The sequence below is a fragment of the Tetrahymena thermophila genome (assembly GCF_000189635.1).
Source record: "Tetrahymena thermophila SB210 genomic scaffold scf_8254527, whole genome shotgun sequence".
NCBI classification, from domain to species: domain Eukaryota; phylum Ciliophora; class Oligohymenophorea; order Hymenostomatida; family Tetrahymenidae; genus Tetrahymena; species Tetrahymena thermophila.
The window spans coordinates 204825-232372 of record NW_002476301.1 but is presented as its reverse complement, the minus strand read 5'-3'; the positions used below and the strand labels follow the sequence as shown (position 1 = coordinate 232372).

The 27548-nt window shown below is 22.0% G+C and overlaps 10 protein-coding genes across 10 annotated transcripts; 4 read left to right on the top strand and 6 right to left on the bottom strand. All coding sequences in view use genetic code 6, as the record gives it.

Moving 5' to 3' along the window:
• Positions 1 to 88: 88 nt before the first annotated feature.
• TTHERM_00486310 (hypothetical protein) lies at positions 89 to 1866 on the top strand (the record flags this gene model as incomplete). Its single annotated transcript, XM_001032843.4, has 6 exons — positions 89 to 249; positions 358 to 458; positions 550 to 617; positions 1127 to 1210; positions 1362 to 1540; positions 1653 to 1866. 6 exons carry the CDS (start codon positions 89 to 91, stop codon positions 1864 to 1866), a joined length of 807 nt encoding a protein of 268 aa, XP_001032843.4.
• Positions 1867 to 2445: 579 nt separating this feature from the next.
• On the bottom strand, positions 2446 to 4710 carry TTHERM_00486300 (tetratricopeptide repeat protein; the record flags this gene model as incomplete). The annotated part of the gene is made up of 1 exon (XM_001032842.1): positions 2446 to 4710. The coding sequence occupies one exon, from the start codon at positions 4708 to 4710 to the stop codon at positions 2446 to 2448; it is 2265 nt and encodes a 754-aa protein (XP_001032842.1).
• Positions 4711 to 6733: 2023 nt separating this feature from the next.
• TTHERM_00486290 (C1-like domain protein) lies at positions 6734 to 7975 on the top strand (the record flags this gene model as incomplete). The annotated part of the gene is made up of 1 exon (XM_001032841.2): positions 6734 to 7975. One exon carries the CDS (start codon positions 6734 to 6736, stop codon positions 7973 to 7975), a length of 1242 nt encoding a protein of 413 aa, XP_001032841.2.
• A 2460-nt stretch (positions 7976 to 10435) lies between these two features.
• TTHERM_00486280 (ADP-ribosylation factor) lies at positions 10436 to 10924 on the top strand (the record flags this gene model as incomplete). Its single annotated transcript, XM_001032840.2, has 1 exon — positions 10436 to 10924. The coding sequence occupies one exon, from the start codon at positions 10436 to 10438 to the stop codon at positions 10922 to 10924; it is 489 nt and encodes a 162-aa protein (XP_001032840.2).
• A 943-nt stretch (positions 10925 to 11867) lies between these two features.
• Positions 11868 to 12993, bottom strand: TTHERM_000486279 (kinase domain protein; the record flags this gene model as incomplete). Its single annotated transcript, XM_012799059.1, has 2 exons — positions 11868 to 12288; positions 12374 to 12993. 2 exons carry the CDS (start codon positions 12991 to 12993, stop codon positions 11868 to 11870), a joined length of 1041 nt encoding a protein of 346 aa, XP_012654513.1.
• Positions 12994 to 13278: 285 nt separating this feature from the next.
• TTHERM_00486270 (Serine/Threonine kinase domain protein) lies at positions 13279 to 14859 on the bottom strand (the record flags this gene model as incomplete). Its single annotated transcript, XM_001032839.2, has 2 exons — positions 13279 to 13912; positions 13970 to 14859. The coding sequence occupies 2 exons, from the start codon at positions 14857 to 14859 to the stop codon at positions 13279 to 13281; spliced, it is 1524 nt and encodes a 507-aa protein (XP_001032839.2).
• A 921-nt stretch (positions 14860 to 15780) lies between these two features.
• On the bottom strand, positions 15781 to 19349 carry TTHERM_00486260 (GRAM domain protein; the record flags this gene model as incomplete). Its single annotated transcript, XM_001032838.3, has 4 exons — positions 15781 to 16984; positions 17061 to 17168; positions 17221 to 17272; positions 17372 to 19349. The coding sequence occupies 4 exons, from the start codon at positions 19347 to 19349 to the stop codon at positions 15781 to 15783; spliced, it is 3342 nt and encodes a 1113-aa protein (XP_001032838.2).
• A 2743-nt stretch (positions 19350 to 22092) lies between these two features.
• Positions 22093 to 22866, bottom strand: TTHERM_00486250 (hypothetical protein; the record flags this gene model as incomplete). The annotated part of the gene is made up of 1 exon (XM_001032837.2): positions 22093 to 22866. One exon carries the CDS (start codon positions 22864 to 22866, stop codon positions 22093 to 22095), a length of 774 nt encoding a protein of 257 aa, XP_001032837.2.
• Positions 22867 to 23225: 359 nt separating this feature from the next.
• On the bottom strand, positions 23226 to 23714 carry TTHERM_000486249 (transmembrane protein, putative; the record flags this gene model as incomplete). The annotated part of the gene is made up of 1 exon (XM_012799058.1): positions 23226 to 23714. The coding sequence occupies one exon, from the start codon at positions 23712 to 23714 to the stop codon at positions 23226 to 23228; it is 489 nt and encodes a 162-aa protein (XP_012654512.1).
• A 1176-nt stretch (positions 23715 to 24890) lies between these two features.
• Positions 24891 to 26951, top strand: TTHERM_00486240 (hypothetical protein; the record flags this gene model as incomplete). The annotated part of the gene is made up of 7 exons (XM_001032836.3): positions 24891 to 25052; positions 25122 to 25619; positions 25668 to 25808; positions 25887 to 26216; positions 26279 to 26584; positions 26647 to 26727; positions 26778 to 26951. The coding sequence occupies exons 1-7, from the start codon at positions 24993 to 24995 to the stop codon at positions 26949 to 26951; spliced, it is 1590 nt and encodes a 529-aa protein (XP_001032836.3). The 5' UTR covers positions 24891 to 24992.
• Positions 26952 to 27548: the final 597 nt, after the last annotated feature.

The following is a 27548-nucleotide window of genomic DNA, read 5'->3' as shown; positions in this document are numbered from 1 at the left end:
TGATTATTTATGTATTTATTACTTTGTTTGTATTTTGTATGTGATATTGAGTGAGTGAGTGGGAAGATGCTTGCAAATCAAAAAAACTATGCAATAAAGAAAGAAAATTTATTTAAGATAAAAAAGGAAAATTTATATTTAATTAAAAAATAAAGAAAAGAAGAAAAATAATTAATTTATTCAAAAGAGAGAAAAGATGGGCTACAAAATTAGAAACAAATCTATTTTCTGGACTAGAGCTGGTTGGAAGTGATAAAATTTACTTTTATAATAGATTTACTTAGTTAGCATCTATATAACGCAACTGCAATTCATAGCCATTTTTAAATAATATTTGTTTATATTAAAAATAATTAGGAATAACTGGCACCCTAAGAACTTTAATGCCCCTAGACCTTCTTACGGTGAATTCACTATGGGTATTAGATGCAGAAATGACCATCACTCTTTCCTTAGATGTATATTTTACTAAAATATTTTCTTTATTCATAATGATGAAAATTCTGCTATTGAATAAAAGTCTTATTTTTCTTTATCATATATCAAAAGACGTTTAGACCTACAGAAATATGTCAAGACATTGCAAGCAATACTTCCTTGGTGATAAATAACTCGAAGTAATTAAAATTTTATGAGAATAATTAGCTTGTAGGAAATTAAATTAAGTGAAAGAATTTTAGTTGATAACTAATAAAGCATAGATATAATTAAATGAGAATAATTTGTTGAATTAAGATTAATAGCAAAATAATATTATCGATCAATCTAGTCAAAAATAAAATTATTTGGAGTTGCTATAAATCATGTTTAGCAGAAATAGAAGCAGTAAAGATATTTTTATGGGAAATATAAACATTATTTAAAATGAAGCATTGCTAAAAAGATTATATTTGAATACTCTTCACTTTGCAACTATCAATAAAATATATTTATTGTTAGATACGTTGGTATTTAAAAAATAAAATAAAAGGCTAAATAAAGTAGATATCTTTGAAATTTTATATCTTAAGAATAGTTAATTCAACGAAGATTCTTTTATTCACTTGATTGATTTCTTTCTTACCAGCTTTAAAATGCTTTCTTATATTTATTGTGAAAAACTAACCCTATTAAATGTTATAAATAGGAAACTTTCATTTTGGGTTTGAGATCTTTATTCTTAGTTCCTTATGACTCTCAATGTTTAACTGATCAAATCAAGCACGGTGGTGTAATATGAAAATTCATTCATTTTAAAATAAATAAAAAATTTCTTTATATTTGAAAAAACCAGTTAATATTAAAATGGTTTTTTAATATTGAGAATTAAAAAATGTTTAGATTTTTATATTTCCAACTAACCTTTTTGCAATTTTATACAGGAAAGAAGATTCGTTGATCAATTAGACAGAGACTTCGAATTAATTTCATACAATACACACCCTTACTAATTATTCACCTACACTGTAAGAAACGAACATCTTGCTTGGAAAAATGAATAATACGAAAAGATCCAAAAGGGTGAAAAAACTTTCGAATAAGAATTACTTGACTACCTCGAGTAAGAATATTACATTAAATAAATTTATTTATTAAATGCTGCTTCAAATTTTTATGTTTTAATAAATTCTAAGTTATTATTTACTAAATTTATTTCTATTCATTATTAAAAGCGAATAAGTTCTTGCTGAAAAGGCCAAGTTAAGAGACGGTTAAAACTTCTCCATCGAAAGAATGACTGAAATTGCTTTACACGTTTTCAGAAAGGCTAGAGCTGGTAAGGTTAGACCTGCTCAAGATGTTAGAGGTCCTGATGGTAATGTTAATGACTTCCTCGAATAACGTAGACCCTTCGAACACCCCAACCCCACTGGTGTTACTCATTGATTAAATAAAGATTAAATAATGATAGTAAACAATCAAAAGCAAAGGAATTAGTGTAAAACTATCTAGTGCTTCTTTTAATAAATACAAATATTACCTGTTTTCATATCTGTATCGGTTTATATAAGCACTTATAGTAATATATTTTCCTATCTTCTAATTTTCACTCAACGAAAACGATTTAACTAACCTTTATTTAAACTCAACTCAACATTTATTAGAAATTACAATAAAAGTTCCAAAAACACACTTTGAATGCATCGAAGACAAAACAATAAATATTTAGATACATACAAACATATATCCATTCATCCTTAAATTTATATTATTAAAATTAAATGCTTTTCTTAAATTTTTCAAAAAAAGAAGAATATTAATGATAAATAAATGTCTGAATTAAATATTCAGGTAACTAATTCTTATAAAATTTAAAATATAATTTTGATAATGAAAGGATTGCATCTGATAGAAAAAGTCAATTTTTGATTGAATAATTTACATTTTATTTAAAGTACATACATATAATAACAACTTTTATTTTAATTTTTATAAAATATCAAATTAATTCTTATGTTTTTTAACTCAATCTTCTTCATTGCTAGCTTTTTCTTAATCATGATCATTTTCATTATCATCACCTTCTTCACCATTACTATTATCATCATCGTCTTCATCTTCTTCTTCATCATCTTCTTCTTCATTATCTCTTAAGGTTATTAAATGATTTATTTAATCCTTAATAGCATTCAACAAGTCATTATTTTTGCAAACTATAATCTTTTCAGACAACCATTCTTCATTATTTTTTATTAAGATTTTAGTTACATCTATAATTTTTTCAAGAGGAATTTAGTCAAAGTAATTTTCCATCAGCTCAAAAACTGTTTCATGACAGTCAATATGGTCAGGGTCTATCTAAATACATTTAGTTAACCAGTCTAGAGCTTATTCATATTGATCCTTTCCTATGTACAACAAACCGTAGGTGTATAGTGTTTCAGGATTTTTAGGATTTAAATCGTAAGCAGTTTTTAACCACTTTTCTGGTTATTTGAAAAGCTATCTTTGATCAAATTAAATGTAAGCTCTAGCAATAAGTTGAGCGATGTTATCGAGATGATGAGGGTTTCTATCATAAACCTTTTTCAGAACATTAACTATTTTATCTGTATTGTTATCAAGCAATTCACAGAGCAAAAGGAACATATCATCATTAGTCTAGTCTATTAAGAATATTTTTTCTAATAAAGAAACTGCCTTTTTTTTGTTATTTAATTCTCTGTAAACTGTTACTAACTCTGTCATGGTTTCAACGTCTTCAGGGTCTTACTCAAGCTCTTTTTCATAACTCTAGCAGGCTAAGGTAGGTTTATTCAGCAATCTATAGCATGAAGCTATGCTTTTATGAACTTTTTAACACCTGCTTTCATCTATTTTCAAAGCTTTCATAAACTATTCTAAAGCCTTTTTAGAATATTATTTAATTTCCTACTCATAATCTTTGTTTTTAGAATCTTAATCGTCTGAATCTTTTTATTCTTTTTCCTCCTCTTCAGCATCTTCATTCTATTCCTTTTTATTTTCAACTATTTCTTCTTCTTCACCATCATCCTTTTTGTTAGTTTTTTAGCTATTTTAAGAATCTTTTTAAGTTTTTTTTTTATTTTCTTCATTTTCAGCTACTAGCTCTTCTAGCTCCGCTTCTGAATCAAATCTTTCGTTCTCCTCCTCTAATTCTTATAATTATTAAATCTAAGTCAAGTAATATGAACCAATAGCAATAGCAGGGGCTGGGTCTTTAAATTCTGGATCAATTTCATAACATTTTTAATAATATTAAACAGATTTTGGAATATCTTCATCGCTGCTTGAAAATAAAGTATGTCCTAATTCTAAATAAATATAAGGGTTTTTAGGATGAGTCTTTAAACTCTCTTCTAGTATCTATAACGCCTCTTTAATATATCCTTTATCAGCTAAAGTTTTAGCTTGATATATTATCAGCTCTGCTTCTGGGCTTATGGCAGAAGGTTCTTAGGTTCCCTACTAAGATTATTTTAGGATTGTGTGAGCATCTTTTAATAATTCTAAAGATTTTTCTAAGTTATTATCTCTTTTCAATATGATAGTAGCCAATTAAACTTGTGCAACAGGTTTAGTTGTTTCCAATTCAAAAGCTAATTTACAATACTTTTCACTCTCTTCATAATTATCTTAATTTAAATATATTTAGGAAATGATTAGATAACCTTTTCCTTAATTTGGATTATCTTCTCCAACTCTCTTAAACCAGTTGATTGCATGTGTAATACAGTCTTTTTTAGGAATTCCTAATTGTTTTTGTATTTCTTCTTCCTCCTCAATTTAATATATATCATGGTAAAGAGTGCCAATCTCTTGGGCTATTAAATACTTTTCTGATTACTGAATAATATTGTAGCTTTTTTCAAAAAACTCCAAGCTCTCTTTGAAATTATTCTTTAATATATGAGATAGTATTCCTCGAACTAATAAGCTCCAACAATCATTAATTTGATTATCTTACTCAAGGCCATTGCTAAATTCTTGTAATTCTTTCATATTTCTTTAAGAGCCTATGGAATCCCCTTATTAAATTATTAGCTTTATTTCTAAATACTTAACCTTATAGTCATTTTATAAAATGGTTTTCAATTTTTCTATTAACTATTTAGCTTCGCTAGTTCTATCTAATTAAACTAAACAAAACGTCTTTTCCCTTAAGGCTATTGGGTCATTTTCATCTTTAATCAGTAACGCTTCATAAAACTCAAGGGCTGCCTATAATTTATCCTAATAAACTAATTTTTCTCCTTCGCTATAATCCATTTTATTTATTTATATCTTTGTAAAATTTTTCTAGAGTTTAAAATTCTAAATATATCAATCTATCTATCTATCTGTCTAAATGTTTGATTTATTTTTAGTATGTAGGAATTAATATTAAATCAATTTTATCTAATAATAATAATTGTCAAGCATGTATTTAAGTATATTTGTTAACTACTTCTTCTCTATCTTTTTATTTTTATATTCTTTATACCTATGCATTGATTCCATTTAAATATGTTTTGAGACACAATCCATTTAAGTTAATTAATATATGCTATTATTAAAGAGTATTCATTTATCTTAAAATTTTTGAAAAATGATTTTATAATAAAGCCTTTGAATTTTTAATTTGTATTATTTTAAAATATCTTTTGTTTATTATTATAAATTAAAATTTGGTAGATTATTAGATAAATTTTAATTTTTAAATTAACAAAATCTATTCAAATAGTTATGTTTATACCTCAAATACTTTTTGTAAAAAATTAAAGTTGATTTTAAAGAAAAATTAATAGAGTTATAATTTTAATGAATATAACATTTCATAAAAAAGTAAATTTCAATTTTTAACAGTTTTAAATCTGAAAAAAATTAAAATTAAAAACCATTAAAGTAAGTATGTATTTAAATTATAAATTGTTTAGCTTTTATTTATTAATTTTGGGATATTCTTTTTTAATTTTTAAATATATTATCCCATAAAAAATTCTTTTTAAAATCAAATATAAAATAAGATGATAGTTTAAAAGATTATTATTTTTTTAAATTTGGTAGTAAATAGCTTAAAGCATATTTTATTTTCATGGTTTTAAACGATATTATCCAAAAGAAATAAGATTGCTTATTTTTTTATTTTTATTAATAGATATTTATTATTATTATTAGATAGCACATATTAATATTAAATGTTTTACTAAAATTTTAGTGCCTTTTTTTGTATTTATTAGTACAAAAATATCATTTAGCTAAATAATATTTTATTACTTGAACTAGAAATATATTTATTTGTGAAGTATAAAATTTTATTTTTAGAGAAGAAAATTAAATTGTTCCAAATAGATAGATATTAAAAATTTTGGTATTTGTTCTCACTGAGAATGTTTGTAATATATATTACTTTTATTTATATTTTTTTACATAAATATAAAAAAAGTGATAGCTAAATAATTTACATCAATTTAAATTGTTTTTTATACCTTTAATTTTAATACTATATTTTTCTTAACTGTAATCCACATTTATACTTTACTTTTGAAATACTCTTCATACAAAAATAATCAAATATTTTAACATTTCCTTAAATTATTCTATTAATTAAAATACAAACCTAATTCTGTTTCATAAAAAAAGTGTATTATTTGTCTACTAAAAATTAATTGATTAATAAACTAAATCCTTTCATATAAATTACTCAAAAATATAGAAAATATTATCTAAATAAATTTGCCATCATAGATTTTATTTTTAATAGCATTTATCATTCATATTTTGTGCTGAGAAAGTAAAATAGGATGATGATAAGTTAGTAATTCAAAGTGTATAGTATAGCATCAATGCATTATTTTTGAAGAGAAAAATTATTTTGATCGTAATTAATCAAAATATTTCATAATAAATTTATGATCGGAATTATTATTATTAGTATCAGAATTAAATTTTAGGTGATTAATTGTTAATAGTTAATTAAAAGCTTTTTTCTCAATTTTTTTAATTTGATTTAAAATCTTTACTCATAATAATGAACAATCTATCAATATATTTTAATAATTAAATATCTATCTTTTAAAGCAACTCTAACAAAAAAATATCAAAAATTTTATAATAATTAAAAATAAATAAAAAAATTTGTCTATAATCTTTAGAAGTAATAAAGAAAAAATATTATTTTATGGATTCAGTTGAAATTAATTTGGATTGTGAGAAACATCCCTAAAAAAAAATTGAATTCTTCTGTTACAACCCTAAAACAGCTGATTGTACATTTGTTTGCTCTCGTTGTGTGCCTAGCGTGTCTAAATAAATGGTAGTTGTTGACTTAGAATAAGCCTTTTCTAATCAAGAATATTATGTTCACAACTGGCCTCCAGTTCAGAACTAGGATTTGTATGAGAAAATTGAAGATTCAATTTAATAAAAAGAAGAAACTCCTACTCCATAAATATCTTAAGATATATTTTAATAGATTTATTAAGAATTTGATGAATTTCTTCAAAATTTAGAAACATAAAGCATAGATAATGGTTAATCTAATTTTTACAATGACTATAAAAATCTTGCAAAAGTAGAACAGTTAAAATCTTTTCTTTAAGTTGAATTGGAAAAAGATTAGAAATTCAATTAGTTATCTAACGATTTTTTGGATTTTTTGACAAAAATTAATAACGATTCTTCTCTTGAAAAGGAGTTAGAAAGCAAGTTAAATTAAGTTACCTAAAAGAAGGTGGAAAAAAATCCATTTGGACAACTTGAGGAATCTTTTAAAATACTAATCTAAGACTATTAACAACTTGCTGATAATTAATAATTATTGCAAAAGTTGGAAATTTAGGAAAAAAATGAAAATATTAATACTAAACAAAATGATGACAAGACTTTCTAAGTTTCAAAAAACATGGTTTAATATGATCCATCTTAATTAGGTATTTATTTAAAGAGTTCATTAATAAAGAATAAAAAACAAGCAAGATAATCTAAAAAAGTTATCTAACTAGATTAAAATAAATAAGAATTTGTTGATTATATCAATCTAAATTTTAGATATAAGAAATTCTAGAATATATAAGCAAATTTTTAATTCTATGATCATCCTTTTGAGCTATAATTTAAGGATTCAAAGAATGATCAATTTGAAACAAAATGTGATTAATGCTCTAGTCCTACATTTAACTATTACTGGATGTGCAACTAGGAGTGTAAGCATACAATTTGTGTTGATTGTGCATATTAAGTACCTGAGTATCTAAACTACTTCGAAAATTTAGGTAAGTGCTAAATATAAATTGAATCACATCGTCATCAATTATAATTATAAAAGCATAACGAATTCTATGAATAATAATGTAATATTTGTGAAAGGTTACTTTTAAGATTCAGCTTTTCATGCCAGCCTTGTAATTTCTTTGTATGCCAAACTTGTACATCAATACATAAAGAAGTAAAAACAAGTAAATCATATGCTGCGGAAATTAAAAAAAATAATTTCGATTTCTTTGTTCAAAAAGGTAAAGAGATATATCTTGAGCAAGAAGAAATAATGTCTTGATAAAATCATTAAATATTAAGAGATTTATTATTGGTTTCTGCATATTTTCTATTTTTTTTCAAATCATATTGCTTTTCATTCTTTAAAATTTATATACTTTAAATAAAAAATATACGAAGGAGGGGGATAATACGCGGAACACATATTTTTAATTTATTTTAATAAATATTTATTCAAAAAAATAAATATTAACCTCTTTAAAATATTTGTTTAAAAGTTAGCTCTCTAAGAAATTTATTTCCAAGGAGTGGTATATCAAAAAATACTCATACAAAATTAACATATTTTATCTAATAATAAGATTACCTTCATTAAAAAAATTTTTTAAAGTTCAGATAGAGGGCTTTATTTATTGTTATTTTTTAAAATAAACAATCAGAAATAGCTTCTTTAGATTTTATGCACTTAAATGTCAAAAAATAATTTAATTTATTTACATAAAAATATTGCAAAATATATCATTTATATTTTATCTTAAGTTATAAATAGCACTATGTGTACTATATTTAGATATAATACTAATAAATTATGATAATTTCAGTAGTCTTAATTATGCTCAAGCTTAATTTATAGAAATCTAATATTAATAATTTACTTATCTAAAATTTCATAAATTATTATTTTCAGTCAATATATTCCTTACTTAGAGTCTTTTTAAAGAATTATTTTTGCTTAAATTCAAACATTTTTCTATTTTCAATCTTTAAATTTTACATAATTAAATGAAAAAAGCAATTAAAAAACTATTTAATCTGTTTTATATTTATTTTATCCTTTTTAATTTTAAATTAAATACATTTCATTTCTTTTTTTGATTAATTATTTACATAAAATATACAAATACAAAAATAAGTTCTTATTTATTCTATCTAGTTTACAAATAAAACTATTACTAGTATGATTTAGATATATATATTTATAATAAATTACGATTATTTAAATAGTTTTAATTATTCTTATCTAGCTTATTTGAGACTTCTAAAAGAATTATAATTGCTTAAATCCAAATATTTTTCTATTTCTATCTGGATATAAATACTGAAATGAAAAAAATTAAAAAAATTTTAATTGATTTTAGAATATCTATAATGGATGTTATTATTTTTACTTTTATTTCTTTTTAAAAATAAACATTCTCAAATTTCTAATCTGGATTTAAATATTGCTCTATAACTGCTAAATATAGAAAAATCTCAAAAAAACTATGAAAAGTTTAGTTATTTTAATTATGATTATTATTAATTTTTAGGAATAAAATATTAAAATTTACTTGCCTAAGATTTCAAAAAATATTTATTAATACTCATTTGATTATTATTAGTAGGTTATTTAAAGAATTGTACTTTCTTAAATCCAAATATTTTTCTATTTTTTAGTTTATTTAGTAATTTCTCAAAACAATAGTTTTTTCAATCACATAATTAATTTTTCTATTTTATAAAAAGAATTCGGAAAATGTTTAATATTTTTTCGAATAGAAAAAGTGTTTTTGTCAAAAATCTTGTTAACTGACAATATTTAAACTCTTTTTGCAATTTGAATTGCAAAGAATTTATTTTACTAAGTATCTGGAATATTTTTTAATATTTTTATACCCAGTCACACTTAAAACAATTAAAACAAAGGATTTTCATAATTTTGAAAATTCAAGTATTTAATTTTTTAATTTTTATAAAATTTCAATTTTTACGTGAATTTTTATCATGCGAAAATTAAAAATAATTTAGTGATAGATTTAAAGGAGCTTATAATAGTTAGGATCGGTCGATAGAAAAGATAAAAATTTGAAAGAGTGATAATCAGAAATTAAATTAAACTTTTTTGAAATTTAGTTTAATTCTATCTAGCGTTTTTTCAAAATAATTTGAATTTATTACTCTAGTTTTTTTGTTTTTTGAGACTTGTGCATTTTTAAATAAAAATATGTGCTTTTAAATATATTCTTACTGATTTATTGATGTAATATTTAAGCTATAATTAGCCCTCCTATTTTCCCTAGGATTTGTAGAACAAATTAAGCAATAAATAAAATAGCAAAAAATAAACAAAATTATTCTAAATAAAAATGTCCAGCGCATACTTGCTGTAGCTTATTCAGTCTCATTGTTTTAATTTATAAATCTCCAATCGAATTTCATTTATGTTTGTGAATCTTAAATAACTATCTGAAATAGAAGAATTTATAAGGCAAAATTACAGTTCATGTTTTGATTTCTAGATCATACAAAGCATACTTTTTATTGTAAAATTACAAAAATTAATTACTCTTTCTCTAACATCTTATGAATTAAAATTTATCTATTTCAAATCAAATAAGAAATATTAAAAACAAATCGCATTAAGTAAATATTTGTGATAAAGAATTAATTCATAAAAATATTAAAATTAAATAAAACTACAATGGGACAATAAATACATAAATCCATAAAAAATTTAAGTAAATTTAACAACAGAATATTAATGGCTGGCTAAAAGGGTTCTGGAAAAACATAAATAATAAAGCACTTAAACCTCAGCTCTTACTCAAAAGATGCCATGGATATGCCTTATCCTCTATAAAAAATACAATATAACAACCTCAGTATAAATATTTGGACCTTAGATGGTAAATGGAAAACCTATTACTACTGCGAAAATTACTTTCAAAATAACGATGCTATAATATACGTACTTCACTCTATCGATTGTGAAGCAATAAGTTAGGCAAAATATACTATTAATAAAATAATATAATAAAACTAAAATAGTAAGACTCCTGTATTAATATTCTTTAATTAAAAGCACTACTAACATGTACAAATTGAACAAATCGAATAATTATTAAATTTATAAGAAATATCTGGAATAGATCAATACCACATCTAAGAATGCTGTGCTATCAAAGGTGATGGTGTAATTTAAGGTTTCTAATGGCTTTAAAAATTATTAATTAAAAACGAAAATTAATGAAAAAATAAATATAAAAATAGTTTTAAATTGTAAATATTAAAATAAATTATGTAATAAATATATTAAAAATTATCATATTAACTCTTCATTTATATCTTCCTATTTGCACATATTTATTTATTTGCCAAAAGGTATCTATAAATAATTTATTTATTCTTTCAAAACTTTACACTTTTACCTTTATCAAAAAATGAACTTTATTATTGAATAATCTTCTTTCATGACTTAACAATTTTACTTTTATCAAAAAAGGAACTTTATTATTGAATAATGTAGTTATCATTTTAAAGTTTCCTTTTTATATCAAAAGAAATCCTTATTCATTATATATGTATATATATATATATATTAGATTTTTACAATTTTTTATCTTTATTTAACTTGATTTTGTAATTTATATAATATTACCTTTTAAAATAATTTTAAATATTATTTATTCAAGATAAGATAAATATTCATATCTATCGAAATTCGTTTTAATATTAAATTTTGAAATGACATATTTTGTTTGAATTTTCAAAAACAACTAAATTTTCTCTTCTTCATATTAAAATCTGATGAATTATTATAATGAACTTAAATCTAATTAATTTATCCTAAAAAATTCAATGAGTTCTAACAAATATTTAGTAGAAATAAACATTAATTAATTAATTATTTTTTCTGCAGGATACTAAATTTTTTACTAAATTATTAAATCTATATTTAATACAACTTGTTTTCCTTCAAGATCAAATTAAAAAAGTAGATTTTTTTAAATATTTTAAAATTTAAAAATAAAATAAAATTAACTTGATTTTTTTATTAATAATTATATTAAAAAATATATGTGAAATTTTATGCTTTTAACATAGATTTAAATTGATTTTTTAATATTTCAAAGTAGTTTTTTATTTCGAATTTAAATTCTCATTTACAAATCATAAAATACGAATATTTATTTTCATTTTATATACAAAGAAAAATCATCAAAACCAAATAAAGGTATAGATTCCAGCTTACTTTAATCAGAATTGCACTTAAGTATTTCATCTATTAATTTTGTAAGACCTAGTTCTATTTCAAAAGACTAAAGCTTATGCTTGACAACAAAACTTATTGGTTGAATCCATACATATTAATTGAAATCAGCGATGTTCATTTGACACATATCTTCTATTCCAGAAGTAAGGTTTTCTGTCCATTTATGGGAGTCTAACCATACTATTCTATCATCAATTCTTATTTATGCAGATTCTCCTTTCCAAAATGGGGATAAAAAAAAGAAATTGCCTTCAATTTTTAAATGGCTGTGTTCTGGTAAATCTTCGAATTTTTTATAAATTTTCTCATTCAAGCTAGCTGTTGCCATATCTTCTTCATTTCTAATTATAAAAATTATGCTAATTTGAGAATTAAGTCCACTTTAATTATAAATCAAATGATTAAATCTTAATAAATTCTTAATACGTTTTTAAAGACTCAGAAGATGCATCAGCTTTTATTACTTTCCACCCGTTTTAGAGAAGAGTTGTATTTGATTGTTGTTTGGTGAATGAAAATGACTCTGAATCGAGAAGTGTCCACTATCTTACTCCATTTATGCTAAGAGATTTGCTTTATATAAGATTTATATTTAGATTTGATGTTTCTGTTTCATCGTTTTTATCTTAAATGCTCAAATCTCCTAAAATAGTTATAACACCATCTTGTTGAGGATCATTTGGATTTTTTAATCCTTTAATTATATTGACGCTCAAAGTTTCACCTATCAGTTTTTCTGAAACTTTAACATTAGTGAATTAGCACTATTCACACCAAGCATTGTTAGTAATTATACCACTGTCAGCTTAATCTACTTACTTTTCATGATCACTTTACTCATTTTATTGATCCTATTGTAAATTAGTTTGTACAAACTAATTTTAAAAATATTTTTAAGGTATAAACTATGATTAATTTGGGTCAACTATAATCTCTTTTAATCTAAGCTAATCATTGACATATAAATTTCCTTTTATTGTATTTATGGCAGATACTCTTGATAACAAAGTAATTACACCTAATAGTAAAATAGCAAATTTGTGCATTTTGTTTCCTTATATTTTCTACTAAAAAAACTAACAAAAAATAAATATATATTTTTTTTTTTGCAATATTTATTGATTTGTAAAAATATTAATTGATTGCTCTCAAACTAAATAAATACTAAACGAATATATTAATTATGCTTAACGAAAGATAATAAAGTAAATTATTTAAGATTTTATAATAGTATAAATTATAAATATAAACTATTTAATGAGTGGGTGGTTAATTATATAATATAATTTTATTTTAATAAAACAGTTTGAAAATTATTTGAAAAATTATCTTCAAACATTAAATGAAGAGAGCATTTAAATAGCCTACTAAAAATATTCATCTGTATTTTAAGGAGGATTGATTTTTGCAAATGTGTCTTTATAAGGAATGTTCTTGTACCTTAGATAGTTAGTAATGTAATCAATAAAACTGAGTATTTGTCTTTGTATATATCCGTCAAATTATTTTAAATATTTTATATTAAAGTTCTTTTGTAGAGTTTATATGATGTTAGAAATTTAGCTTGGCAAGATATTTTCTGCAAACTGCATTTTATATTTTGAAGTTTCTACCATAACTTCGTCACAAAACTCTTGATATATCTTTATTTAGTCAGTTATATGCTGTTAAATTAATAGATTATTAGCTTATTTTAATGCTTATGCAGGAATAATTTTTATAATATTAAGCACTTTTTGCATTCTATCATTTAATGACTAAGCAATTGAAATTAAAGTTTTATTGTATTGTTCAGGATCAATCAAATCTATTAACTATTTCTATAGCTCTAACATTATCTATCCCATAACAAACATATATGATAACTCTGCTTAGCATGCTTGGATGCTTACAGTAAAATTCAAAAAATCGCCATTGGTATTATTATTTGTGAATATATTCTTCTTTGCATTACTCTTTCTATTGCTTTAATTAAAAAAATAAAAATAAAAATTGGTTGCATTAAATTTTTGTTCATCTTACCTGATTGTAGTTGTAAAAGATGTGTTAGTTTCTATTGAAAATTCAAATTGTTGATTTATGTTAGTGTGCCACTTATTTAGAATTTCATATAGATCATCCCAAGAAGCACGATCTTTTTCATTTATTATTAAAGACTTTTATAATACTTCTTTAGAAACAGGTCCACATTTTAGCTGATCATACTATATAGGTTGATTTTAAATATAGCCTAACAGCTCTGCTTCACTGTTAGCATAGTAGGGCAATTTTTTAAAAACTAACTCATAAAATATCATGCCAAAGCTCCATATATCAGTTTTGTAAGTATAAGGAATTTTACTCAAAATCTATGGTGACATGTAATAAGGAGATCCAACAGCTGACTTAATCATATGAGCCTAATTATCAAAGCTTTTACAAAATCCAAAATCTATAATTTTAATTTTTTTATTATGAACCAAAATATTCTAAGGTTTGAGATCTCTATGAATAATATCCATTCTGTGAACTGTTTGCATACCTTGAGTAATTTAATAGGCAATTTCTAAACAAATCTTTTCATACTCATCAAATGGCATATTGCTTTTTTGTATAGTTTAAATATAATGCTTAAGCTCACCGTCCTAGCAGAATTCTTGTATGATGTAAATGTAGTTATCAGAATAATAAACATCCTTTAATTCAATTACATTAGGGTGTTTTATTTTTTTTAAGGCTTCAATTTCTCTTTACAAAGATTACTTTATGTACTAATCCTATTAGACCATTCTTTGATCAATTTATTTTATGGCTACATCTTCATTAGTTATTTTATTAACTCCTTAAAACACCTTTCCATACTCTCCTTATCCTAAACAATAATTTATACTAAATTTATAATTTCCTATTTCCTTTTAATTTCTATCCGACATCCTAAAAGATTAAAAATACTCTTTAAAGTTAGTTATTAGCTGGTTTTTAATTATTAATTCTAAAAATTAAGATGATTTATATATCAAAATAAAGAATTATTTGAAATGATTTAGTTTAAAGATATAAAATATATAGTGTTTTTTTTGAAAAAATAACAAATTAAATTTTCTAACTCTGTTCAAAATCATAAGCATTTTTGATATTTAACAACAAAACAAACATATAAAGTCATCCAACATATATTAAAATTTATTAATTTCAATTAAAGGCTTTAATTTCTATAATAAAAAATGTTTTATTCAATTAAACGTTTTAATTTATATAATAAAAAATTTTTTATTCAATTAAAGAGTTTTTTTTGATTTTAGTAAATTAAAAAATAATAATTATCAGAATAATAAAAATTAATTGATATATATTGGTTTAATTAATTCTTTATATTAAGATAATTTATTTGTTTATTATTATTGATTAAAATTAGCTATTTTTCATTAAAAAAGATATTTAGAATGATAAACATTTAAAAATCACAATGTTTAATTAAAATATTTTAATTTCAATAAATATTGTTAAAAAAAATGTAAAAATGTTTTTTTTATTCAAGTTTATAACGATATTTTTTTCAGAAAAATAAATATAAGAAGATAAATACCAAAAATAATAAAAAATACTCAATAATGAGATTTAATAAATACTTTATTTTATTTAAGAAATTTATTTAATATTTTTAATGGAATTTAAATCTTTGATAAAAAATAAATAGATTTTTAGTATAATAACAAAGAATAAAGTAATTAATACATTTGATAACTATACCTAAATTTAGATTGTTTAATTTAAAAAATAGATTTACTTTGGTTGTATATAAGTTTAGTAAAATACAATTAGATGTTTGCTCCAATAAATTAGTTTAAATTTATTCATTTAAATAGGGAAAGGAAATTGATTGCTAATATTCCAATTAGAAGATAAAAAAATATTTTTTATTGTGAAACAAATGCTTGTTGTTTTTCATTGCATAAATTTACAGAGTTGTCTATATTTAATATCTATTCAGTTATAGCATTAAGACTTTCTAGAGATTATTAATTCTATTCTATGAATTTATCAGTTTGAGAAAACTTTACAGGCTTTGATTTGCCAGTTCCAGTTCCAGCTCCTGTTTTTTATTTTTTTTATTAATTTATTACAGATGCTCTTTAATTTTATGCAAATTTAATTTGTTCTGTTATCAAACCTTTAAACTTACCATTCCATGTTTCTCTATTTTCTGATCCACTTGACTTTACAATTAAAGATTTAAACATTGAACTTTTAACAAAATTGATGAAAAATCCGAATGTTATTTTAACAGTGGTAGGGCCTGTTTGCTAAATATGATAAAAATTTTATGTCGTAAAACAATCAGCCATCGGAACTTTCGAAACTTTAAACTCTCTTTGTATTAAAATTTCTTCGCTACTCAGCCAAAATATTTTTTCTTCTGAATTAACTTAGCAAGTTTTAGGGCCCATTGGTACTTTTTCTCTAACTGGGTGAATAAATTAGTTTGTTTTTGTAGAAAATTAATTAGATTCTAAAAACTCTTAATAGTTAGTAGAAGATACGTCAGTATAAATGCTACTAGGTGCAGGCTACCAAGGAGTTATATCAATATTAGTATCTTTAATGTATGTTTGCTAATAGAAATGGCTGAACGATTAATAATCCTTGTATTATTTATCACTGAATATTTCAATAAATACTTCTCTAGTGTGGGTATTTTCTAATACTAATTCAAATGTTTCAAAGTCTTTATTAGACAAATAATGTTTTGGGTTATCAGACAAAATTTTTTATTTTCTTTCAAGCATGGACTATTTTAATTCTTCAGATAAAATAGGAGGAAATGCAGGTTGTTTTTCTATAGCTTATTCGTCTGGTTGTGATTCAGGATTTTCTTAATTTTCGTTTGTATTTCCTGACCTTTCTAGCTCTCCTTATGAATCATCATCTCTTTATTATCCTTCTTCATCTACTTCATCATCCTCAGAATCTGAGGTGTCTACTTTATTTTTCTTAACTTTTTTATTTGAATTAGGAGCCATCTTCTTTTCCATAAGATCTCCGAACTAAGCTATTTGTCTAAATATTGTAAAATTAAAAAGAATTTAGTTAAATAGTAGTTGATTAAGTTTAAACTTTAAATAATATAAATTACTGTTTTATAAGCCTGTAACATCTATCTCTGTTCATAAAAGATGTAAATGTGAGTGTTCCCTTTTTAGTGGTAATTGATATGGCATTATCGAAGATTAATGCTTATGCTCTAAATTTAGAAAAATTTGAATTTAAAACAAAACAAAAAAATAAATTAATACTTTTTATCAATCTGCTTAATTTCATTAAACGGAATAACTAAAACTGTATCGCCTTTTAATTATAATTAAATAAATAAGTAATTCTGTAATTAATTAATGAACTAAGTTAGTAAATAAATAAATAATTTAGGCTTAAGTTAAAAAATTTTACCAAATAAAGTTTTAGAGTTAAAACTACTTATGAACCCTATCATCGTATTAAAGATATAAATCTTTCCATGCAGACCAGCGTTGGAACAACTGTAGGAATCTACAACAAAATCATTTTATGGAACATTAAATTTTTTTAATAGGGAATCAGAAATTTTTAATGAGTCTTGCTATTTGATACTATCTTTTAGAGGGGAACTAATAATATTTAACTCATTTATTTGTTTTTACTATTATTCTATAATGTAATCTTGCTTAAATTCATCAGGCAAGTTAAATAACTTTTTAAATACTATAAAATCTTATTAATTGTTTTATTTTTGCTCTTAAACATCAAAAAAATGCTAGTCTTTTGTAAAGTACGATTTTATTTAATCTTAAACCTCATCTTGAGACATCAAAACATTATCTATCGCTTTTTGTAAAAATTATTATTTTTTTTATTGCATTTTCAGCAATTCCTAGAATATAGAATATAATGAAGTGTAAATAGTGAGGCTACTTACATTTTCTTGCTTAAGAATCTTTTTTAGACTGCCAACAATCATTTATTAGTATTATTTTTGTAAATAAATACCATCATCATTCTATTGATAGTTTTTTAGCATTAACTATTACAAGTAAACAAGTGCCTTGTCCATATTGGAATATTCGTTAATTATTCCATTCAAACTGTTTTACTTTTAGTTGATAAAAATTGAAATATATTTAAATGCTTCTGATAGACCCTCCACTATAAATTAGAGAACATTTAAAACTTCTGTGAATTTAGCTGATAGTTTTGATCCAGATGTTTGTTGCTTGTTAGCCATGTGTTTTACTAAATTCTTTTAAATAAAATCGTATGATTCACACAATTCTCCTAAATACTGCTTTAGAATCTTAGCATTTTTAGATCTATCTTCAAGCATTTTTTTAAATTTTTCAATAATTGCTTTGACTTATTCAAAATAATAGCTACGGATACTTTCATCAGACTGATTCTGAGTTTAAATTTCAAACCTATCTAAGGCCTTTTATAAAGATAAGACAAAATTTATGCAAGAAAACTAATTTTAACTATTACTAGTTTAGCTTGAATTTTATAGGATAGTGTTACTAGACTCAACCAATTATTATTGTGACTTACTGGTATCTGATAACTGCAAATTATCTAAATTATCTTAAGTAACTTCGTTAACTTACATTTCTGGTAAAATTTGCTACTCTGTGAGTTTAAATTATTCACCAATTTTCAAGAAGTAAGGAAGGTAGTTGCTTTCAAGCTATTAAATTACCGTTTCTGTGATTTTATTTTGAGCTATTGCAAACTGTTTTACCAATAACAGAACAGAATTTACAGACTCAGAAAATAAAACTTTCATTGAATTAAAATTTAGCTTCAATGTCTCTTTGTAACTTGAAACTGATGAGTTAAAGTCATTAATTGTTTACTGTAGAGATTATTCCTATTGTTCTATTTCCTACACAAACACTCTTATTTTAGATTCCTACTTTTTAAATAAAGTTATGTTATAGCCAGTCTTCTGAGATTTTTGATACTCCTCATACCTCAGCTTGAATTCTGAAGATTGCTTTTCATATTTTTAGCTGTTCTTTAAATAGGCATCTACACACTTATCTAGTTTTTTTTCGCTGTTTTTTGTATTTTCTTTAATATTTTTTTTACCTATCTTAATATTTTCTAGATTGAAATCATTGCTTTCTAATTCATTAAGTTTTATTTAAGATTAGTTAATATAATCTATATAATATTTTTAAAAGTTTCCTATCTGTATGGAAACAGGTTCTTTGTCTTCATAAATAACTTAACCTATACAATTTTTTGTACTTTTTAGCTGTTGTTTAAAAAAAGTATCCAATAATAGCATCAAATCTACAAAATACTATTTGAAGTGCTTTGTAGTAATATTAATTTCTTCAGCCTGGTCCATGATATTTTGAGCAAGGTCTTTTTTTGAGTTGATATCTGTCTACATACTTAGAAAAGTTTATAATAAATTAAGGTATGCTAGAAGGCTTAATCAATTGAAAATGAATGAATGGGCAGACAAGTCTTAATAATATTATTATTTATTTAATAATAATACAAATTTTATGCTTTATTTTCCTTATTATAAATGTAAAATATAAGCTTATATTTATAATATTATGTTTTTTTATTGTTGTTATTCTTATTTAGTTATTATTATTTTTGCAAGAAATTTATAATATTTTTTCAATTATTAATTACTAAACATTATATCACACTGCGCTAATCAAAGTAACTCACTCACTTAATCAATAAATCAATCGTGTTAAATCTATACGAATTTAATTTTTAGAAATAATGATCAGAAAGTGTGTGATTTACATATAATTATTACATTTTTCAATTTTCTTATGCAATAATTTTGATAAGCCTTCAAAAAATGAATAGGAAGACTTAAAAAAATATCGATAGAAGATAGATTATTCTGTTTTTTAATTGAATAATATTAAAATGTACTATCAATCAAATTTGTAAAATTATTTGAATAATTTAACTTAATTTTAATTTCACTTCATCTAAAATTAAGAATTTTTTTTATATTAATTTTTTTAGAATTAAAATTATTAATTTAATTTAGTAAAAATAATTCTCAAATAAATTAAAATTAAGTTTATAAAGTGTTTGTTTTCTAAGTTTCATAGAATTATTTTTAAAAATTAAATATTTTTTATTTTTAAAAACTTTTCATAAATTGAAATTCTAAAACAAGCAAAAGAATTGTTTTATGATTTAATTTAAAAATATAATATTTTCATTTAATTTACAAGTATAATGCTAAATAATAGAATTATTTCCAAAAAGTTTAAAATAAATCTTCAAATTATTCTTTAATTAAGCCTAAAATTAAAAAAAATAAATTTATCTTAATTTTTTTTCTCATTCTTTACTTTTAGAGAATATTTATCGCTTTTAAAGAATTAAAATATAAACTTACAATATGAATCATTTAAACAATGGCTTTAAAATTTCTTAAGCAGATTTATTAGAAGAATTTTTTAATTTCTGTAATTCTTAAAACTCTGATGAATACTTGGGGCTTTCTTTTTATGTTATTAGATCTTTGTTTTAGCTAATTTCGTAAATAATTTATTTTATATCTTCAATATGCATATTTTTATTTTTCACAACAAATAACTTGATTAGATTCGAAAGTAATTTATCTTAGATTAGTTTTTTTTGACATTCTTTATTTTAAAATAATAATTTAGCCAATTTAAAAGACTTTTCTGATATTATTTTAGCTTAATCACCTTCTATATTAGCTATATCTTTATAGAGCTGCATTCTAAAATTTTCTAAGAAGTGCAAAAGATACTCATTAAAATCTAAATTAGTTTATACTATTCTATCCATGCTTTCATAAATAATTTTTTTGTCTTTTTTATTATACAACAATAAAATTCCTACTATCTAATTAATATTTAGCTAATTTTCAATAAAATATTAATACAAATCCTGGTTTAAAAGGTTTTGTTTTTCTTAAATAAAGTTTCTTCTAACCTAAGCTAATTATACTGAATTGATTGATAATATTTCTAAATAATCAGTTAAAACTTCCTAGAAATCTTATTCTAAGAAAATTTAAGGTCTGATCTACACACACTCCTTTATTATCTATGAAAAATTCATTAAACTACCCATGATCATGTGAGTAGAGTCCTTTTCGTTAGAAATAGATGTAGAATTTTAATTGCTAGGTTAGTTTTTTTCAATTTATGTCTATTGGTATATTATAAGACTAATATTATGCATAGTTTTGATAAAGTAATCTAAGTCAAAAATATCGTTTCTTTACATGTACTTGAAAGTCAAAAAAACAAAATGAATATATTTGCTTGGGCTTATTAAACTTTATTATTTATTGTTTTTACTATCACTTTATTTCCTTTCCTAAGATCCTCTTTTCTGTAAGTAAAATATAAAATCAGATAAATTATTTACAAAACTCATTTGAAATGCCTTCTATACATTAAATTCTTTACTTGGTAAAATTAGTATTGCAATAATTAAAACTACATTCAGTAAGATAAATGTTTGCAAATTCAACACTTAGTTTTTGTATCTTTTTCTATAGTATTTATACAATCTCACTATCCTTGATTCGTCTTTCTTTTTTTCAACAAAGATATCAAACAGTTCATCAAATTTTTTTTTCTATTCTATTTACTCCATAATAAATTATTTTTATTTTTCTTCTTCCTCTATCTAATGCAGCCTATTAGCATCGCTATCTTCAAAGTTTTAATCTGTAAACTTATCATATTTTTAGCTATAATATAATTTTTACTGATAATAAATAGCTTAATTGAAAATAAATCTATTTTAAAGAGGTTTTTGCTAAACACTCTAAAAGAAAATATTGCGATATTATTGTTTAAAGCTATTTTAAAGAAGCACCTTAGTTTTTAAAAACATTATTAATTATTAATTTAATTCAAAAAAAGATATTTTTACTTTTTTTATATCTAATTTTTGATAAATAAAGTTATTATTCAAAGTTATGGAATATTCTTTTGATTCAATGAAAGATTAACTGTAAACTTTTATTTTGCAATAAAAACAAATAAAATTGAAAAATTCTAAAAAAATAATTTAGTTTTAACTATTTAAATAAAAAATCTAATATGTATAATTTGCTTAGTAAATATATATTTAATAAATTATGAATGCTATTTTAGAAAAAAATCAAATCAAATATATGAAAACTCTTCTAAAATGTGTGTTTTAATTGATTCTGACCATAAGTTCATGCTAGTTAAAGCAAATTCTAAGGCTTCAACTAAGTACTTAGACTAAGAAAATTTAATATCATAATATTTAAAAGAGCTAATTAAATCCTCTGTGCTATAAGTATTTCTTTCACTATTAAAATTGAGTAAAAACTCTCTGCCTATTTGGCATAATGGAAATATTTAAACATCAGGAAAGTGAATGTACTTTTTAGTTAAACTAATTTAAATTTTATTCAAAATAGCAGAAATGTTTGATAAATTAATATAGCAGGGTATTTGCTAAATTTATATTTAATCTATAAGCTTGGTATTAAAATTTTAAGGTATAAATGACCAACCTATTTTATGAAACCTCATTTCGATATTTCTTTAGAAAATTAAATTAAAATCCATTTATTTGAGAGAAATCAAAAGAATTTCTTAAAGAGTATTTAGAAAATAGAATTAGCTCTTAAGTTAAGATAAAAATTGCTATTCATTCTTGTCAATTTTTGTTTTAATTTCATTTTATTTTTATACTGTATAAAGTCTATCTACTCTTTGAAGTTTAATTTGGTTAATCTTTTCTCCTTCATAAATTGTAAACAAAAATTTTAATTTTTGCAGGTCAGGTTATATTAATAGATAAGAAACAATCTATTTTGAAAATTATTTTATTACAATACTTAAGCTTTTTTGTTCAAAGTATTAATTTAGAAAATCAGAACCAAGAGAAATAATTTTAGAAGTCATTAACTTTACCATATTTAATATGTTTTCTTCCTTAGAATATTGTTGATAAAGATGATGCATAGTAATAAATCTTGCTTCTTCGACAGTTTCAATAAATAAATCAACTTCATCACTTGATAATTTAGCTTTATTTTCTAGTGATTTCCTTATTAGATATTTTATTAGATAAAAATCAGTTGAGGATACTTTTTCAAAGTAATGATATTTTGCATCTTAGTCTTCTAATTTCAAACAAACCATTTACTTTACTTCTTAAATTTCTTTATCGAGATTCTCTAATAACTCAGCTCTTAGAAGTATATTCTGCTTTGGATCAGAGAAGACAGCAGATTACTTAAATTTTTTAATAATTGGAGAAATCATTTTATAATTTCTTGTTAATAGGATATCAGAGAGTTAATTAGCTAGTCTTAATGTATAAGGAGTCTTTTTTGGTATTATACTATTAAGATAGGGCTCATTTGAAAGTTCATCATAAATTTATTCAATAATCTTTAAAAAGCTTTCAGTAGAACAAATTTCCTATAAAGGAGTATTAGGCTAAATAAGGTGAATATTTTTAGTAAAAACAGAAATAAGAAAATCTTTTTGATTTAAATTTTCATTTTAAGTTAAGATATATTTTATGCAATCCATAAATAGCTCACTAACTTGTCTGGGTATTTGATAGAGAATATTTAAATGTTTGTTTTCTTATTCATATTGATTTTGTAAACTACTTCTTAATCTTTTTTATATTTGTCTACTAGTTTAATCATTCTCAAATAGATCATTAAATTAAAATATTTCCAAGCAAATATCTAAATATTTTCTTAAATGAAAAGTAGTATTTTGTTTACTTGCTCCATAATCTATAAGCCTTTCTGAAAGTAGAATTTTTTTCTTATCCCTATAAACTATTGTTGTTTCTAATTTCTCTAAAAATAAATTCATAATCAACTAGGCTAACTACGGAAAAATCTCTTTTAACTTCTTTAAAGCATCTTTCTACTCATTTAAAGCGATTTAAAGTTAGGATTCAAATAAATTAGGTTAAATTTGACTCTTATATTTACATGATAGCTATTCAATTTACTATTTTTAACTTTATTTGATATCTTAAATACTTTGTAATTCTTGGACTGTTATACTAAATTAAATATTATTGTTGTCATTATTCTGTTTAATTATAGGATTTTTAGTGAGCTCAGAAAATGTAAAAGGTTTTTTGGCTATTAAAATTTATTGTTATTTTAGTTTAGGTAAAACATGTTCTTATTTTATATTCTTTATTGAGTTATTTTCATTTATCTTTCTAACAAATTATCTCTAATTATCTGAGAACGTTACTTTCTTTAAATGATCTTAGAATATAGAATCAGTATGATGAGTCAGTTCTTTTTATTTAGTTTTTAAGAGTGGAGCGCTGTTTTTAATAATGAATGACTGTGATTTTTTAATTTGCTTATCCATATTCAGAATGGTACATAACAAAAAATAAGCAATTATTTAATATTATATTGTTTTAAATACAATAAATTCTTTTTAATATTATGATTGAAAATAAATATTCCTAGATTTTTTAATAAAATTGCAATTATAATACGAATGGTTAATTTTAATTTTATAAATTAAAAATAGAAATTTAATTTTTACTTTAAAATAAATAAAAATTTTTATAAAATACTTTAAATAAATAATAATTACAAAAAATGTTATCTTCTTTATTTATTATAAGAATTGTTTTATCTTAATTTAAAAGCAAGTTTAAGTAAATTATGGTTTGAAATAAAATAGTTATAAAAGATATATTTTGGTTATATTAAAGAGTATTTATACTTCTTAAAAGTGGAAGTGAGATATTTTAATGAAAATAATTTTAAAAATAGGAATACAATTATCATCATGATTTCTCGTTTATAAAAATAAAAATTCATTTTTATTTACAAGAGAATATCCTGTATTTATTTATTTATTCTTTGTATCTAATATTTTTGAAAATTAAAACGAAGATTTGCTTTTGTAAAGGATATATATTATATTCAAAATTTTTACTTGCAAATTTAATATATTTATTAGCTAAGAATATTAGTCAGTCAAAATTAAGCAAAGATTTATTATAGAATTATTTTTTATTTGTAAATAATATGATACCATCTAATGGATATAATTAAGGATCTAATTTTGTACAAGCATATGTTGAACAAGTAATTTCATTTATATAAAAAAAATATATAGTTTAAATTATATCCATTTATAATATGATATATAAATAGTAAAAAAATGAATTGTAAAATTAAGAAACTTTTGAGCTTAAGATACCAAAAATAAACAGGGAAAATAAACAAAAAAAGCAGCAATAATCGGAATAAGAAAATTTTAAAAGAAAGTTTGACTCATTGATGAAAATAACATTTTTAAATTTGAATGAATTAGTTTTTACAAGATTAAAATATGGATTCAAATAAATAAAGTAGTATTAAAACAAATCATTGCTCAATAAAACTGAATAATGTGCTAAAAAATGTAGATAAATTTAAATATTAATAAATGCTTTGAAAAAATATGAAATGCGTGTAATTCTTTAGAATGCTTGTATGGATATGCCCTTTAATTTAGAACAATTAAAATATTTAAAAATATTGGAACCAAAAACTCTATTAGTTAAAGTGGTATTTTTAAAAATGAAGTTTATTTTTTATGAAAAAACAAAATCCAATTACTAAATATAATACCTTATAAAAAAAGAAAAAGAGTTTGCATCTCTATTGATAGTAAATTCAAATAAAATTTATAATCTTGAAATTAATTTTAAAAATTAGTATAAAATATTAGATTATAAAATAAGGAGATCTATGTAATTTGGCATAAATAGAATATTAGAGAAAGTATATAAAAACAATTAAATGGCTATAATAGTTTGTTCTAAAGCTAAAAATATCACTTAATAAAAATTTGCATAAGTAAAACAATAAATAAATAAATAAATATATTTTAGTTTTAGAATTATTTATTAATCTTATTACTGTTTAATTTAACAGAATTTATGTAAAGCTTTAAGAGCATTATTTCAAGCAAAAATAAAGAGTTCATTTACCAAGCTAAAAGAATAATCTATGCAAGAGTTTAGGACGAAAAATTTGATTCAATTAAAAGTTAAGGAATATCTTCTTAAAGCAGCAGCACTAAGCAAGACTCTGAAGTCTCTTATCAAAAGCAAATAATCCTATTCATTCTAAAAAATGAAATAGCTACAAGAAAAATATGAAGAGAAATAAATTTAGAATAATATTATCTAATTTGAAGAGAAATTTGATCATGTTATCAAGGATTAAGAAGCATAAATTGACATGAGCATTATAAAAACACAGGTAAGCAATTATATATATTGCTTTTTAAATTAAATATGTATTTGAATAAATTTGTTTAATAGGCGCTTGCAAACTAAGAAGCTGAAAACAAATTATTAAGAGCAAAAGAAAAATATATTAAAACATTAACCATTATCAGACGTTGCAGGTTTTTGTAGATAGTATCAAAATATTTATAAAAAAGAAAACAGAAGTGCTTTATATAATTTTAGAATAACACAATTATAAAAATGATTTAAAAGATGTCTAAACTAAAAGAGTAATTAATGGATAAAATAAATGATATTAACTTGAATCTAGAATGTTAAAGTGAATAAGAAAGAAATGATAATTGGATCATTGACTACAACAAATATTTGCACTTGAGAGTATAAAATATTTAAATATTTATGATAATTTTATTTTAAACTAATAAATATTATTTAATAAGCGATAAGAATATTAAACTGCAATTTAAGAGGCATAAGTTTATCTATAAAATGAAGAACAAGACTTTTTATTGACGATACAAGTAAAATTAGATATAAAATTCAATTTAAATATTTTAATATTTATTTAAAGTAAATGGATTAGCAGTTAGATTAAGATCCTATTGAAACTCATATTTACCAATCTGAAATTAATCCTTAGACACTTTAAAGTTTTCATAATTTATCTATGTAACAAAATGATTTGAGTATCCAAAATGCGAATAATAATTTATCAAGTTAAAATAATATTGCAATAAACTCTTGATTTATTTTTGTAATTTGTCTGATTTAATACTGGAATTAACAAAATACCAACGAGATTCATTTTTTAGCTTTAAATAATAATAAAAAATAAGTCTAAAATTATAAAATAAATTCAATGAAAATATATTTTTTTAATATGATGAATGATATTTGAAAATTTTTATTGAGCATTTTAGAATATATATTTATATGATTTTTATTTAAAAATATTATTTCTTCTAAGTATTTTATAAAAAGCTAAATTTAATCAAATTATAAATTTATAAAAATATTATTAAAAGCATTCTTTTTTTTAATCAGCAGACAGATAATAAATATAAAAACATTTTTTTATTTTTAAAAAATTCCTTATTTATTTCATTACTTTGAGAAAAATTTTAAAAATCCTTTAATTAAAATTTTCAAAAACGAAAAAGCTCAGAAACTGATTGTTTAAAGCAGATCATATCTGTCTATAAAAGAATAGAACATTTAATTTTGAAAAGTGAAAAAAATTAAAAATTTGACAATACTGAACAAAATAATATTTCATCACAACTTTTACTTTGTGGAAATAAGTAAAAAAAATTAATATAGATTCTTCTTAATATAATTAATT